Below are 15,733 nucleotides of genomic sequence, written 5' to 3' on the forward strand. Positions count from 1 at the left end.
GCGGCGCTGTCGGCTCGGCGGGCGGTGCCCGGACGCAGGTGCCGGCCGGAGCCGAGCAAGCGGCGCAGACGGGCCGGGCCGGGCTGGGACCCGGGCCAGGGCGAACTGAGGGGCCTGCGCGGCCGCCCGGCCCGGCCGCGGATCAGGTAAGTACGGGACGGCAAGTGGGGCCAGAGCACGAAGGCGGGTCCCAGATCCCGGGTTCGAGGCCCGAGGTCGGCCCCCGGGCGGGACAGGCTCGGACCCTTGGCCTCATCCTTCCCCTGGGACGCAGAGATCTTAATTTCCATCTCAGAGCAAGGGGAGGCCTCCGGGCCTCCGCACACAGTAGGAGCCTCTTTGATCCTCGGTTTCCCAGTCTGTAAAATTGGGTCATCCCAGCGCCAACCTGACTCAGGAGGTTGATGATGAGTAAAGCGCCTGGCACACAGTAGGCGGTCAATAAGTGACTTGTCCTTCCCTAACCTCCTTCTTCAGAGGGGCTCTGCTGGAAAAGTAGTAAATATTATAACGCGCCGGGCAGTGTGCATACAGCTGCTCGAACAGAGTGCACTGTGCTGAAATGGTGCACAAAACAGGGTTGGCAGAAATTACACGATTAGCTTGCTCGTTCAATCCTTCAGGAACAGTGTAAGTGCTAGAAATGGTTCCTGTCACAGATGAGGAAGTCAGGGGTCAGAGAAGTTAAGTCTCTTGCCCACAGTCACAACGTAAATAAGAAGTAGAGGTAGGTATTAGAATCTTGCTTCTGAAGCAGGATCATTGAAGTGCTGAAGGACACACAGGAGGTTCTCTGTGGTGAGTGATGAGCACTAAGTGCATTTGACAGGTTCTACATTTGTCCTAAAAAATAATAATGGTGAACCTGGCCAGACCTGGAGCACTTTCCATTCCAGGTGCTGACTGTGTCCTCTCATGAAACCTTCCAAACAGCTCTGATGATAGTAATTTTAATTAGAGCTAATTGACTTATTATTTACTGGTTGACAAGCTAGGGATCAATATGAACTCCCATTTTACAGATAGGAAAACTGAGTCTAAGAGAGTGATATAGCTGCTCAAGATCACACTGTGGGGAGTTAAGGCCCTCTGATTGCTTTTTCTTCAGTTTCCTGCCCTTAGGAAAAGGAGGTGGGGCAGGCATGGAAAAGATTGGGTGCCCCAGTGCCATCCCAAGCAGGCCTAGCCAAAGGTAGGCCAGGCATGGAGGTTTCTTCTCAGGAGACCCCTTCACAGACTTAATCGACTAGCTCCATCAGCATATTTGACAAAGGAGAAAGATGAGACCCAGAGAAGCAAAGCAACTTGAACTTAGGACACATAGCATTAGTGGTAGAACCATGACTTAAAGAACCAGGTCTCTTAAGGCCCAGACCCACTCACTGGACTAAGTTCAAATCCTAGCACTGTCCCTTCCTTGGGCAAGTAGGTGCTGCTCTTTGAGCCTTAGTCTCCTCACTGGTTGAATGGAGGTAATCATTGAACTTATGTCATAGGTTTTTTGTAAAGATTTTATGATATTCATTTCCTGGGCACTGCGCCTAGTGTGCCCAAGAAATTCTGCTTTCTTGTTCATCCCAGCAGCTCCAGAGCTAAGTCTAACTTGCAGCTTCTGTATTCTTGTATCTAGTCACAAGTTTGGCCCCTTTTAAGTCCAAGCCTGTGTGGTTTGCCTGGACCTATAGCTCTGAACGTTTCTGATTCTCACTGTGACTGGCAGGCCAGGGCCTGAGGATCACAAGATCAGGTTCTCACAGTCTGTGCTGAGAAACAAATGCAGCAACAATGTGTGCATAGCTCTATGACAGACACAGGAACTTGGGACTGCAGGGAGCAAGTCTGACCAAGTCCCTCCTCTCCAGAGTTCACCCATGTATGGGACGACAGGGATGGTGAAGCAAGTTGAACAGAGTCCGTTTCAGAGAGGGTTTCATGCCATGAAGGTAGCAGTGTGGACACCAGTGGCACGTTAGCCAGAGTAGTCAGGGAAGGCTTCTCCAGGGAGTGACCTTTGAAGGGGACGCTTCTAAGAACTGTTTTGAGTTCAATGAGAGGATTAACCCATGGGCAGATTGTTTGGCATAGTGCCCAATCCTTGATCAACCTTAACTGCTATTGTTATTTGTTGATTTGTATGCCTGGCATTAACAGATTTACCAGTTTGTTGCCCCCTATCCCCCTGTACTTAATATACAGGGGCTGCGATGGTTCTTGTAGTGCCCAGCTATGTGTGGAAATGCTAAGACTGACCCTTGAAGGAGCAGGAGGATTGGACTGCCTTCTGTATGCATTCACCTGGAGTGTCTGGTGGCTTTCTCGCTGATCTCTGAGCGAGGAGTTCTGTTGTAAGCACTTGGGAGGGACAGCAGTATACACATTGTGGCAGGCCTGCCTGACGGATGTTATCTCCGACATGCAGCCTTCCTCCAAGGCTCCTCCTGCCTGTAGCTGATACGTGCTTATCTAGTCACAGTGGCCCAACTGTGGAGGCTCAAGGCATGTTGGGTTTTCGGCTGAGCTCTTCGGAAGGCACTGATCTGCCAGCAGAGCGACTGTTCCAACCCCGAAAGTCAATCAATGTACGCTGCTTTTACTCCTCTTTTGGGTCTCAAACATTGACAGGCAGTGGCTGGTCAAAGCCGACTTGAAGTGCGGGGTGAGTTCACGGAGGGCCCAACTGGCTGCTTTCTTGGGATTTCTGAATACTATATGGATTGCTGCAGGCTGGACCTTAGCTCATGGAGACAGAGTTCCCAGGGATTGGACAAGTTGGGAACAGAGAATCTTGGCTCCAGGGCACCTGTCCTGGCAACGAGGGAGCCTCTCTAGAGACCTTTGTTACTTTCATGATATTCTCAGAGGGAAACATGCATAGGGATCGGGAAGCCCTACTCCAAGTCTTGCTGTGTTAGCGGGGAGGCCACCTATTCTTCCTCTTTGCTGATCAGACCCAGGGGCAGAGGTTAGAATTCTGCTGTAGTCACCAGAGCAGACTTCAGAATTGCTACCTGGGGCTCCAACTGTCTCCCATAGAATTCCCTCGGGGACCAAGGCATAGCTCAGAGCTACTGGCCTGGTGGGGCCAGAGGCAGCCACCATCCTCTCCAGCCTGTCATTTCCTTGGTCACCTGAGGTCTCAAGGTGTGTACAACCTGACAAAAAAACCATGGACCAGCAAGGCATGGTGGCTCATGCCTCTAAGCCCAGCAACTCAGGAGGCTGAGGCAGGACACTTACAAGTTTGAGGGAAGCCCATACAGCCTTGTCTCAAAATAAAAAGGCCTGGGATGTAGCTCAGTGGTAATGTGCTTGCCTAGTATTTGTGAGTCCCCAGGTACTAGCCTCCAAACCACACACATGCACTTATGTGTACACACATACACACACACACACACACACACACACACACACACACACACACAAACACTTGAAAAAGGTAAAAAACAAACATTAATAAGAAGAGTCAAAGGGACTCACCATTCTGGTGTGTGAGGCCAAGTTCTTAGCTCTATTCTGCTCCAGTTAGAGGTGGGCTTCCTTGCTGTGAGCCCAGCCCTAAGAGTCCTACATGGTAGGCAGGCACAGGATAGTTCTGGTCCTGGAAAGAGCCCGAAGGGCCCAACACACAGTAGGTCCTTGATAAGTGTTAGATGCTGTTCCCGAGTCTGGAAAGGTGATGTGTGTGAAAGGTGGGCTTCCGGCTTTGGAGGTGAGACCTGGCTGGCTTTTTCTAGGAAAGCGAGAGATAATGTAACCGTGCTCATAGTCTGCCAGGCCTGGACTAAGTTATATGTGCCATCTCAGTGTCCTCACAGATCCCCTTTAAGGCCCCATTTTACAGATCTTGCAAACTGAGGTTCAAAGAGGGACATCTTTGTACATAGTCCCTAGAGCTGAGAAGAGGGGAATCAAACCCTAGTCCACTGGGCTCACTAACTTTGCCCTTAATCTTCCTGCTGGCCTCTCCTCAGGCTCCTGGGACCATGGGCCTCAGGCCCTGAGGACACAGGGCTCCCTGTGGCCATGACGACAGGCGACTGCTGCCACCTCCCTGGCTCTCTGTGTGACTGCTCTGGCAGCCCGGCATTCTCCAAAGTTGTGGAGGCCACTGGCCTTGGGCCACCTCAGTATGTGGCTCAGGTAACTTCCAGGGATGGCCGGCTCCTTTCAACTGTCATCCGGGCATTGGACACACCAAGGTAAGTGGTGACTGTAGTGTCTTGGCCTTTGTCCCTTTTTTTTCTCTGTGCTGAGTGATTTCTTCCCAGCCTGGGGTCAGAAGTCCAAACACTTTGAGAGGCCAGGCGGTGAATACACCAAAGAGGAGAGCCCAAATAGTAATTGCCACGTGGAAGCAGAAAGACAGGCTGGCAAGGTCTGATTGTTTAGGAAAAGGCAAGATTCCAGATAATTCTTTTTTTTTTTTTTGGCAGTGCTGGGGGTCAAGCCTCAGGTCTTGCATGTGCTAGGCAAATGTTCTACTGCTGAGCCACATCCCAGCCCCAAATTCCGGATTCTTATGCAGAATCTGAAGGTTGTGCATTGTCCAGTAACTCCAGCTTAGGAGAGCAGAGAAATGCAAGCTGTGTGCGCACACATCCGAGTGGATTCCTCTGTCTCTCCTGGAGTGACCCCAGAGAAGTTACTTCACCACCATGTCTCTGAAATGGGGACACCTTCCTGATGGGGTTTTTCTGAGAATATGATGCCATGATCCATAGAAAGTGGGGTTTGCCACTTAGTAAACATTTGATAAAATGCGCAGATGTTCCTTGATCAATAATGGGATTACATCCCAATAAGCCCATCGTAAGTTGAAAATGTCACAAGTTAAAACGTATTGCATCCCCCTAACCTACTGAACTGCGATGTTTAGCAACGGTGTGCCCAGGATAGTATAGTCTCTGTTGTTCACCCATGACTGTGGGGCTGCCTGGGAGCCACAGATCACTGCCGCTGCCCAGCATCAGGACAGAAGACCTGGGAGAGATGAAAATGTTAAATTCAAATGATTATTTCTACAGAATGTGTACTGCTTTCACGCTATTGTGAAGCTGAAAATTTTTAAGTCAAACCGTTTTAAGTTGGGAACTACCTGTATTTGAAAGTCAGCATGAGGACCTAGGGATGTAGCTCAGTGGTCGAACCTGTGTTTACCATGTGTGAGCCCTTGTTCCATTAGCGCCAACAACACGAAAGCAAAAACAAACCTCAGTGTGAGGCTCATCTTCCAGACCCTTCTGTGAGCTCAACCTGGGTAGTTTGCCAATTTGTTATCAGTTCCTCGGGAAAGGATTATTTATTTATTTAGAGATAGAGCCTTACCATGTTGCCCAGGCTGACCTCAAACTCCTGGGTTCAAGTGATCCTCTCAAGTAGCTGGGTCTAAGGTGTGTTTGGTGGTGCATTCAGCTAGGAAAGAGTTTAAGGGAACCCCATGAACATTTTTTTTAATATTTTAATTTTTTTGTGATAACAACTGGGTGTGGAATCCGAGGCACTGTACCGTGGACTTAGCATCTCCATCCTGTTTTTTTTTTTTTTTTTTTTGGTACTGGGGATTGAACTCAGGAGGACTCAACTACTGAGCCACATCCCCAGCCCTATTTTGTATTTTGTTTAGTGCCTTGCTTTTGCTAAGACTAGTTTTGAACTGGCCATCCTCCTGCCTCAGCCTGCCGAGATGCTGGGATTACAGGTGTGTGCCACAGTACCATGCTATAGATGTTTAGATCTACTTTAACTCACTTAGATTTATAATAGCCACCAAATTGACTAGAGAATAGAATTGTGATTTTTTTTCTTAGTTTTTCGAGTTTTACATATTATCATGTTTATTTCATACAATTTAATAAATAGGCTCCTTTTTCCTGATTTTTTTGCTGTGGTGAAATACATATACTATTCACCTTACCACTCTATAAACACTTTCAAATATATAGTTCAGAGCATTAAGCATGTTCACATTGTTGTTCAACTATTCCCACCATCCATCTACAGAACTCTCTCGTCTTCCCAGACTGAAACTCTGTTCCATTAAACAGGAGCTCCCATCCCCTTCCCCCAGCTCCTACCATACTACTTCCTGTTTTGTGGATCTGATGATTCTAGGGGCTTCCTGTGCATAGAATCATACAGAGGTGTCCTTTTGAGACTGACTTGTTTCATTGAGCATAATGTCCTGAAGGTTCATCTGTGTGGTAGTGTCAGAACTCATTCATAAGCATTTTGTGCAAAAATAAAAATAAGTAGGAGTTGGGAATACAGCTCAGTGGTAGAGTGCCTGCATAGCATGTGATGGTCCTGGGTTCCATTCCTAGCACTGCAAAAACAAGTGTAGGTAAAATTACAAGAAGCAGACCGAATCCTTGACTTGCCCTTGGAAGGGAACTAAGGGCTGCTCCCTCAGTCTTTGCCCGGTTGTCCCAGATCAGATCAGGTATTCTCCTCCTGAGCATTCTCTGTGGTTTTGGCTTACAGTCTCCATTTCCGTTAGAACCCCTGGTGCTGGGTGTATATATAGCTCAGTGGTGGAGCCTGAGATTAGCATGCTGAGGCCTCAGGTTCCATTCCCAGCTCCACATACATACAAACAAAAAGGAGGCAGAAAGGGTCTGTGCTGGCAGAGCCAGGCTGGAGTGAGGGGCCCCTGTTGGGCTCCAGGCCTCCCAGCTAGGGCTGCCAGGGCAGGGCAGAGGGGAGGAGGCCTACTGTGACAGGATGTCCCCGTGTGGGATTTCTGAGGAACTGTGTATGTGGAAAGTGCTGATCCAGTGAGTGACCCCACCCTGGCCCACTCTCCTATTGTTTTTTATTTTTTATTTTTTTTGGTGCCGAGGATTGAACCCAGGAGTGCTTAACCACTGAGATACATCTCCAGCCCTAATTTTTTATTTTGAGACAAGGTCTCCCTAAGTTTCTGAGGCTGACTTCAAACTTGAGATCTTCCTGCCTCAGCTTCCTGAGTCGATGGGATTTCAGGTGCTACTCTCCCTTTTTACACCTGGGGAAACTGAAGCCTCAAGAGAGGTGGTCACTTCCAAGGTCACTGAGCAGAACTCAGGTTCGAACCTAGGGCTGCACCTTCTTTACAGTTCTGAGACCCCAGTGAGCAGTCTGGCAGTTCTTGCTCTTGTCCTTGGTCAACTTGTGCTGTTTCTTGGGTCCTGCCCAGTCGGCGTGTGACTGGTGGTCAGGATAGCGTGGCACCTTTAGACCACAGGGCTGTCCTGGGTCTGCCCCTTGACTTCACTGCCTGCAGTGCAGTTCAGCTCTTCAGGGCCTCTCCTTTCTCCATCTCCCACCTGCCTTTGGAAGCAGCTCAACTGAAGCCTGTCCAGGGTGGAGGTGCTCAGTACAGACCTCCACAGAGCAAATGACTCTGTTTGTCCAAAGGTCAGCATCTGGGAATGCGACCTTCCTTCCAGCCTCTTGACCAGTCTTCCCAAGAGTAAACAGGGGTCCTTCCCCTGCTGCTGGATGGTGCTGGGCTTGGCAGAGACTGCAGACAGCCAGCTACCACCCCACTGCTGACTTTAGAACTTCTGGGAAGCTTCTGCTTGCTATCGAGAGCAGTAAGCACAAGACTCAAAGATGTCATACCCAGAACCTTGGCCAGTTCCATGACTGTAAATGTGCAACCTTCATATATCTTTGAGTAGACTCTTACTCCTAGGGCACATGGCAAAGACCTTGGCAGAGGTTTAGTCAGGGCAGAGAGTTTTGGACTCAGAAACCTGCAGAGGTCAAAGAGGAAGGTCCATAGAGGAATTGTCTCCATGACCCAGGACAGCCCCCACAGGCTTGGGTTCAGCATCTGGGGCCCTTTTGCCTCTCTGTATCTTGGGCTGTCTGCCTCACAGGCTGTGAGTGAGCCCAGCCCTTCTGGAAGCTGCCCCGAGCATTTTGGAACCCCAGCCCTCCGCCTGCACTTTCCCTTGCTGCCCTCTTCTGGGACTTCACTTTTCTCTGTCCCTCACACTCTCCTTGTTCCTGGAGTGCTCACTGGGCAGCCGCACCAGGTCTCTGGAGGTCTCACCCCATCTCCTGTCCCATTGCCTTCTTGTCTGTGTCCTTTGCCTTATTCTGCTGCCAGAATTAAGCCATTTCTCTTGCCTGTCATTTGCAGGAGGCAGTGCTGCATAGCAGCCTAGTGTGCCCAGACCCCCGAGCAAGACTTCTTGGTTTCAAATCTGACTTTGTAGACTTTTAGCTGTGTGCATTCACACAAGTCAGAATGCCACTGTACTCAGTTTTACCATCTGGGGTAAAATGGTGCCCAGTGAGTACTGCCATAATCAGTTTTCTGTTGCTGTGATCAAAATACCTGACGTGAACAACTTAGAGGGGGACAGATTTATTATGGCTCAGTTTCAAAGATTTCAGTCCACGGTCAACCGGTTGTAGTGCTTTGGGCCTGAGTGAGGCAGAACATCATGATAGAAGGCTGTGGCAGAGGGAAGCTGTCAGGTCATGGCAGCTGGGAAGCAGAGAGAGATAGAGCAAGGAAGGAACCAGGATCAAGATATACCCTTCCAAGCTGGGTGTGGTGGCCCACGCCTGTAATCCCAGTGGCTTGGGTTGCTGAGGCAGGAGGATCGTGAGTTCAAAGCCAGCCTCTGCAACTTAGTGAGGTCCTAAGCAATTTAGCAAGACCCTGCCTCTAAATAAAGTATTGTTCCAGAAGATACACCCTTCCAGGACCTGCCCTCGCCACACCACTGACCTGCTTCCTCAAACTAGGTCCCGCCTCCCCTAGTCTTCACCACTTCCCAGTAATGCCATTGAATTTTGAATTTGTCAATAGATTAATACACTGAGGTGATTAGAACCTCGTGATCCAGTTATTTCCCAAAAACCCCTGTCTGCGCATGGCTGCAATGGGGACCAAGTCTTCAACACTGGCGCCTTCAGGGGACAGTGCAGATCTAAACTGTAACAAGCACCTTCCTTACCAGCTCATTGTGAGAATGAGACAAATTAATCCTGATGTTGCTCTTAGAATAGTACCTGGTACACAGTAAGTGCTCAATCAATAATTTTACCCACCCCCCTTTTCATTTCTCTCAATGCCTTTCCAAAGTTTTCCTGGGTTTCCCAGAACAGTTTTCCCAGAACTCCCAACTGAGGTTCTCCTCACTTCCGTTTCCCTGAGTTGGTTTCCGGAGCAGGGCTTCTCTCGGAACTTTTGTACGTGGGATTGGAAAGGAGCAGGCCTTTTGCCCTTTGACTTTGCAAGAGTGAATGGCAGCCTGGGGACAGGGCTGACAGAAAGCAGATGTACTTGGCTCTTTTGAAAGCAGCCAGGCCCCACCCTATAGCAGGAAAGCCTGAGAAAGGGACAGAAAACAGTTTCCGAGGGAAACTGGCTTATCTGGAAAACAGCTCTCCTACTCAGCGTCCTTTGTGTGTTCCTGACAACCTCTGCTGCTGGGCAGAAGTGTTTGGAAAACAATGACTCATGCCTGGATGGCCTTGGAGGCCACACCTCCGCCTCCTGAGCTGCTTCAGGAAGGACCTGGCGTCCCCAGAGACAAGGTTGGGGCTGGAGACTTTCCCAGCAGCTTTCTGTGGATGGTTTTTGTCCTTTTTCCCCCTCACAGGGTTGGAGGAGCTGGTGAGCAATTCTCCATGGTTATGCAGGTTTCTTAGGCAGTATGGCCTCAGGTGTGGCTGTATCCAGGGTTTCTAATGATGTCTTTAATAATCTGCCTTTCCCCTCCAGGCGTGGTGGCACACGCCTATAATCCGAGGGACTCAGGAGGCTGAGGCAGGAGGACCAAGGTCAAGGTGCAGGCAGCAAGTTTAAGGTCAGCCTGGGCAACTTAGTGAGACCCTGTTGCAAAATAAAAATTATAAGGGCCCGGGACGCAGCTCAGTAGTAGAGCACCTCTAGGTTCAATCCCCAGTACTGATGAAACAAAATAAACAGGACTTCATCTTTCCCTGCATCTTGGCGCCGCGTTCCTCTTGCTGGTATCATCCACAGCTGTATGCTTACGTCAGCCTTGCTGTTTTGGTGTTTGGGTCGGGGGGAAAATTTGAGAAATTGATTCTTGGTGGCTCTGATTGCATCACACAAGCCCTTCTCTGAGTCAGTTCCCCGACAACCTGGGATGCGTGGTGTTTTGATTGTTCAGGCTTAAGGTCATTACGGTGTCATCAGCTGTTCCCTGGTCCTTGAGGACCAGCAGTTGAGAGTGGGTGGTTGCCCAGGATAATCAGGATGGTATTACTGAAGGAGAGAACTTTGGGCAGACAGGTATACAAGATACTCACCTTGAGCCTAAAATGCCACAGGAGTCCTGGGGAGGGAGTACCTCATTCCTCTTGTGGCAGTTTGAGACGGCTTCCCAAACAGGAGGCTATTTGGAGCTGGGTATTGAAGGATGATAGGAGTTCAACAAATGGCAATGTGAGGGCAATGATGTGCTTAGAATCTAAGAGTGAGTAGTGAAGCAGGTGTAGGCAGAAAGCCCGATCATTGCTTATGGGTCCTATCTCTACAATCCAGTGACTGTCCCTTCTGCCGGATCTGCCATGAGGGAGCAAATGGGGAGAGCTTGCTATCTCCATGTGGCTGCACCGGCACACTGGGCGCTGTGCACAGGAGCTGTCTGGAGAAGTGGCTTTCCTCATCCAACACCAGCTACTGCGAGCTGTGCCACACGGAGTTTGCAGTGGAAAAGCGGCCCCGACCTCTCACAGAGGTACCCTTGGGAGCCTGAGATGGGGGAGGGAAGGAAAGGAGGCGTGGGGCACAGGGCAGGAGTTGCCCTGGGGAATCAGCTTCTCCCTCGGGTGAACCTCCCTACTCCCTTCTGGGGCAGGTTCTGTTGATGGGGCTGGGGGACCAGATGAGCTTGCAGATCCACCCAGCCTGTACCTGTCCCTCTTCGGGTTCACTCTTCTGCTAGCAGGTACTTCTTGAGCACCTCCAGTGTGCCCGATGCTCTGTCAGGAGCTGGAGACCCAGCCACTGACAAGACTTATTTGGCCAGTGCTCATGGAGATGAAAGTCCAGGCAATCAAATGAAATGGCTTGGAGGTGTGTTGCTGGGGGTGGGGCACATAGGTGACAACAACCTGGGGGTCAAGAGAGGCCTTGGCAGGAGGCGAACCCCAAGCTGAGACCTGAGGGATGAAAGGAGCCAGGAATCCAGAGAGCCCAGGGAAGGGCAGCGCCAGCAGAGGACACGGCCAGTGGAAGGGATCCAAGGCCAAGAAGACTTCAGTACTCCTGACAAAGGCTGGCGTGGGTCAAGTTAAAGGAGGAGCAGAGTGGCCTGAAAGGAGGTGGCTGCAGCCACTCCAGACTTTGGACCCACACCTGGACACTTCCGCTTGCACTGATGGGTCAGATTTAGATGGGACATCCCAGGTGTGGCAGCACCTTGCGGCTACTCTCCTGGAACCTGCCCCGCCTGGCATGGGTGGCTGAGAACTACAGAGTGAACGTCACTGGGCTGAAGAGTGAGGAGCAGGACCCAACCCTGAGACTGAGGAGGCTCCCTAGGGCAGTCTGGGCCATCCTAGTGACCTGAGGAGGCTGTGGGCCCCCAGAAAAGCCCCTGGCCCACCTGAGGGCCATGGAGAACACTGGGAGGGAAGGTCCAGTCCTTGTCTGAACCCCCTCTTGTTCCTCCTTGGTCCTCATGTTCCAGCTAAATAATACTCTTCCCCAGTGCACCTTGTCTAGGCCTCCCACACCTACCTCAGGGCCTTTGCACCTGCTGCTCTGCAACAGGGAGCTCTGTACCCCACTGCCATTCTTCTGCTCATTCCATTTTCCTCATCAAGGCCTTTCTCTCCCTGACTATCCACCCCATTCATACCTCCCCTGCTTGCAAGGGAGAGCAGGGACTCTCTCTCTCCCACTCACTAATTTTGTGAGCAATGTCCATCTCTCTTGGTTCATCATTTGCAACGGGTAATGTGACAGAGTGGCCAAGAGTGCTGAGCCCTGGAGCAACACTTCCTGGGTTCCAGTCCTGGCTGGCTTTGTGGACTATAGGCTGAATATCCCTTACGTGAGGTGTTTTGGATTTTTCGATTTTGAAATAGTCACACGTATATGATGAGATATCTCAGGGATGGGATCCAAGAAATGCAGTTAGTGTTTCATGTATGCCTGTATACATAACCTGCACTTCATTTCATAGAATATTTTGAATAATTCTATGTATGAAACAAAGTTTCGCAGTATGTAATTTTTCACTCCTGGCAACAAGTCAGTGCTTCAAAAGTGTCAGATTTTGGAAGGTGTTTGATTGTGGATTTGGATTAGAGAAAGCTGTACAGCTGTATTAATTTGTATAAACAAGTTAACTCCTCCATGTCTGTTTCCCCTTCTGTAAAATGGGGGCAGAAGTAACCGGTGTTGTTCACCATTGGCTCAACAGATGTTTGAAAGAAAGAACAGACTAGCTGAGTGCACACCTGTGATCCCAGCTCCTGGGGACCCTGAGCCAGGAGGACCACAGGTTGGAGGCCAGTCTGGGCAACTTCAGAGACCTGTCTAAAAATATAAAGGGCTAGGGATGCAGCTCAGTGGCAGAGTGCTCTGGGGTTCAATCCCAGTCCCCAAAAAACAAACACAGAGAGAGGTCCAGGCCCGGGAGCCCTGCCTTGGGCCCCTTGGCAGCTCCTTTCCACATCCTGCTTCTCCCCGTCTCTTTCCCTGCAGTGGCTGAAGGATCCAGGGCCTCGGACAGAGAAGCGGACACTGTGCTGCGACATGGTGTGCTTCCTCTTCATCACACCACTGGCTGCTATCTCGGGCTGGCTGTGCCTGCGTGGGGCCCAGGACCACCTCCGGCTCCACAGTCGGCTTGAGGCCGTGGGGCTCATTGCCCTCACCATCGCCCTGTTCACCATTTACGTCCTCTGGACATTGGTGAGTCTGCCAGCCCAGGGAGCAGGCGGCTGGGGAGCTCCAGCTGCGAGCAGCTGGCCCAGGGGTTTGATCAGTGACTTGGGGTTCTCCTAGGTCTCTGCCTGTACAGGTGGTCTTGGGTGGAAGCTGTTCCCTCAGTTCACTGTGCATTTTGTGGAGCTCTAGATTCTACTACACATGGCAAAAGTCCAGGGAAGCCCCAGGCCAGGTGTGAGCCTTTTGCTTCAAGGCTGCAAGAGCGTGTGGTCACCGGTCCTGAGTGGAGGCCTTCAGTGCCCAGAGGGTGACGTGGGCGGCGGAGAGAGGAGCAGAGGCTGAGCAAGAGGCAGGAGTGTGATCCCAGCTACTCAGGAGGCTGAGGGTGGAGGGTTGCTTGAGCCCAGGAGCTCAGAGCCAGTGTGGACAACACAGTGAGAGCCCATTTCACCCCTCAGCCATAACCGCTGTTGCTCAGCTGTGGGGTTGTCTCTTCCATAAGTGTATTTCCAGGCTGGGGGTGTAACTCGGAGGTAGAGCACATGCTTAGCATGCAGGAGGCTCTGGGTTCTGCTAGCACCAGCAAAACAAGAGGTTTTTTCTCTTCTAAGAGACAGGATCTCACTGCATTGCCCAGGCTGACCTTGAACTCCTGGGCTTGGTGCCTCAGCCTCTCCAGCACCTGTGATGATAGGTGCATACTAGCAAGCCTGTTTTCCAGAAGTAGATGTCAGTGTATCCACCAGCATATATAAGTTAAATGCTGCATAACAACATTTCTTTGGAGAACACACCACATATATGACCGTGGTCCTGTAAGCTTATATTGCCTAGTTAGTTATGCCATCCTGGCCTTAGATTGTGCCAGCATGCTTGGTGATGCTTGCCCAATGATGACATTGCCTAACGATGCATTTCTCAGGATGTATCCCCATCATTAAGTGACATGTGACTGTATTTTTTTCTGACACAAATAGGTTAAAACTGGTTATAAGTACTGTTTTGCTTTTTTTAATTTTTTCAGTTTGCTAACATGCTTCAGAAAACAAAAGGCAGCCACCCAGCAGTCGTTCATTTCTTGGTGTACCATATTTATTTAACCAATCCCTTTTGACAGACACTGGGATTCTTTCCAGTGTGTGTGTGTCCCCCCCACTTTTTTTTCTCTTTTGAAAAGTGGCACCACCTGTGCAATTACTTCCTTGTTTACTCTTGGTTGTGCTGGGACGGAGTCCAGAGCCCCGTTCATGCTAGGCAAGCACTCTACCACAGAGCTACACCCAACCCTGCGTTTATTTCTTGAAAACTTACTTGGTCAAAGGGTATAAACCACTGCCACTTTTTAATTTTGAAAAAAGGCTTTATTTTTTAGAGCATTCTTTGGGCTCATAGAAAAATGGAGCAGAAATTACTGGCATTTCTACATATCAACTCCTTCCCCACAACTTGTGCAACCTCCCACCTTCATCAGCATCTTACCCTGAGTGGCCCATTTGTAACAGTCAGGAGCCTGCCCGGACACATCCTTGTCACCAGAGTCCATAGTTCACAGTAGGGCTCACTTGTACATTCTATGGCTTTGACAAATATATGGTGTTTCCTCCTTTCTGGTATCATAGAGCTTATCTTTATTGCCCCCAAAATCCTCTGTGCTCCACCTATTCAGCCTGCCCTCCTTCCCCACAACTTCTGGCAACCATGGACCTTTTTACTGTTTCCATAGTTCTGCCTTTTCTACAGTGTCATAGAGTTATACAGTACATAGCCTTTTTCAGATTGCTTCTTTCACTTAGTCATGTTCATTTAAGGTTTCTCCATGTCTCTGTGGTTTGATGGCTTACTTCTTTTTAGTACTGAATAATATTTCATTGTCTGGATGCCCCACCATTATTAAGGATCATCTTTACTGCTTCCAAATTCTAGTAATTCTGTGACTGATTGGCATTAAATCCTTGCAAAAGGCTGTAATGCTGTAGTCCCACCAGACACAGAAAGGGAGTGCCTTGCTTCCTGCTGGGGTGGGTGGGGTCTCTCATTTTTTAGGACCAAAGCTCAAGTAAAATATCCCCAGAGAGCCAATAGGTGATTGCGTGCACAGCCTAGGAGAAATGCCCAGATGCTGGCTCTGCTCCTGAAAATGGGAGCTGGGCCTTGGATTGGTTAAGGCAGGTGCCATGGGGCCCTTTGCCTCCCTGGGAGTAGGGGCTGCCTTGGCCTGTTCACCCACTACAGGACTGCCCCGCAGGTCTCTTTCCGCTACCATTGCCAGCTGTACTCTGAGTGGAGAAGGACCAACCAGAAAGTGCGCCTGAAGATCCAGGACACAGATGGCTCTGAGGATCCCCACCACTCCCCGCTGGCAGCCGGACTCCTGAAAAAGGTGGCAGAGGAGACACCTGTGTGAAGGCCAGGCTGGAGGGGCCCTGTGGCAGCAGATAGGCCAGAGGCAGCTGGTGATGCCCTGGTGTTTGGAAGGACAGAAACTGCCCGACCCTTCCTGCATGACCAGAATGCTTCTTAGGCCAAGAGCCATGCCAAGTGGAGCCTATTCAGTGATCCTATGTGAATATATTTTTAGGTTTTTTGCACACTGTTGTTCACAACAAGGACAGATGGACATGGTCCCGAGCTTCAGACGGAGCAGGCACCCTGATCTCATTTTGAGGTCCATTTGGCACCTCCTGGGCCAGCAGATGTGGCCATGCATCAAGGGTGCCCATTGGGATGGAAGGTTCCAGCAAGCTTCTTTTGCTTTTTTGCACCTGGCAGGCTTGCTTTCCTGGCACCCTTGACTTTATAAAGTTGCACTGCGTTTCAAAAACCCATCCCTGAATGAATAAAAGGAGCCCTTGCTGGACAAAA

General features: G+C 50.1%; 1 protein-coding gene across 1 annotated transcript; it reads left to right on the plus strand.

Moving 5' to 3' along the window:
* On the plus strand, nucleotides 1-15,733 carry MARCHF2 (membrane associated ring-CH-type finger 2). The gene is made up of 5 exons (XM_079115560.1): nucleotides 1-146; nucleotides 3,972-4,199; nucleotides 10,514-10,709; nucleotides 12,686-12,895; nucleotides 15,117-15,733. The coding sequence occupies exons 2-5, from the start codon at nucleotides 4,024-4,026 to the stop codon at nucleotides 15,273-15,275; spliced, it is 741 nt and encodes a 246-aa protein (XP_078971686.1). The 5' UTR covers nucleotides 1-146; nucleotides 3,972-4,023; the 3' UTR covers nucleotides 15,276-15,733.

Source organism: Sciurus vulgaris, assembly GCF_902686455.1.
Source record: "Sciurus vulgaris genome assembly, chromosome: 16".
NCBI classification, from domain to species: domain Eukaryota; kingdom Metazoa; phylum Chordata; class Mammalia; order Rodentia; family Sciuridae; genus Sciurus; species Sciurus vulgaris.

Coding starts and splice junctions, on each gene's coding strand:
- MARCHF2 (XM_079115560.1), top strand. CDS start 4,024: ATGACGACAGGCGACTGCTGCCACCTCCCTGGCTCTCTGTGTGACTGC. Junction 4,200..10,513: donor CGGGCATTGGACACACCAAG/GTAAGTGGTGAC, acceptor TCTACAATCCAG/TGACTGTCCCTTCTGCCGGA. Junction 10,710..12,685: donor GGCCCCGACCTCTCACAGAG/GTACCCTTGGGA, acceptor CTTTCCCTGCAG/TGGCTGAAGGATCCAGGGCC.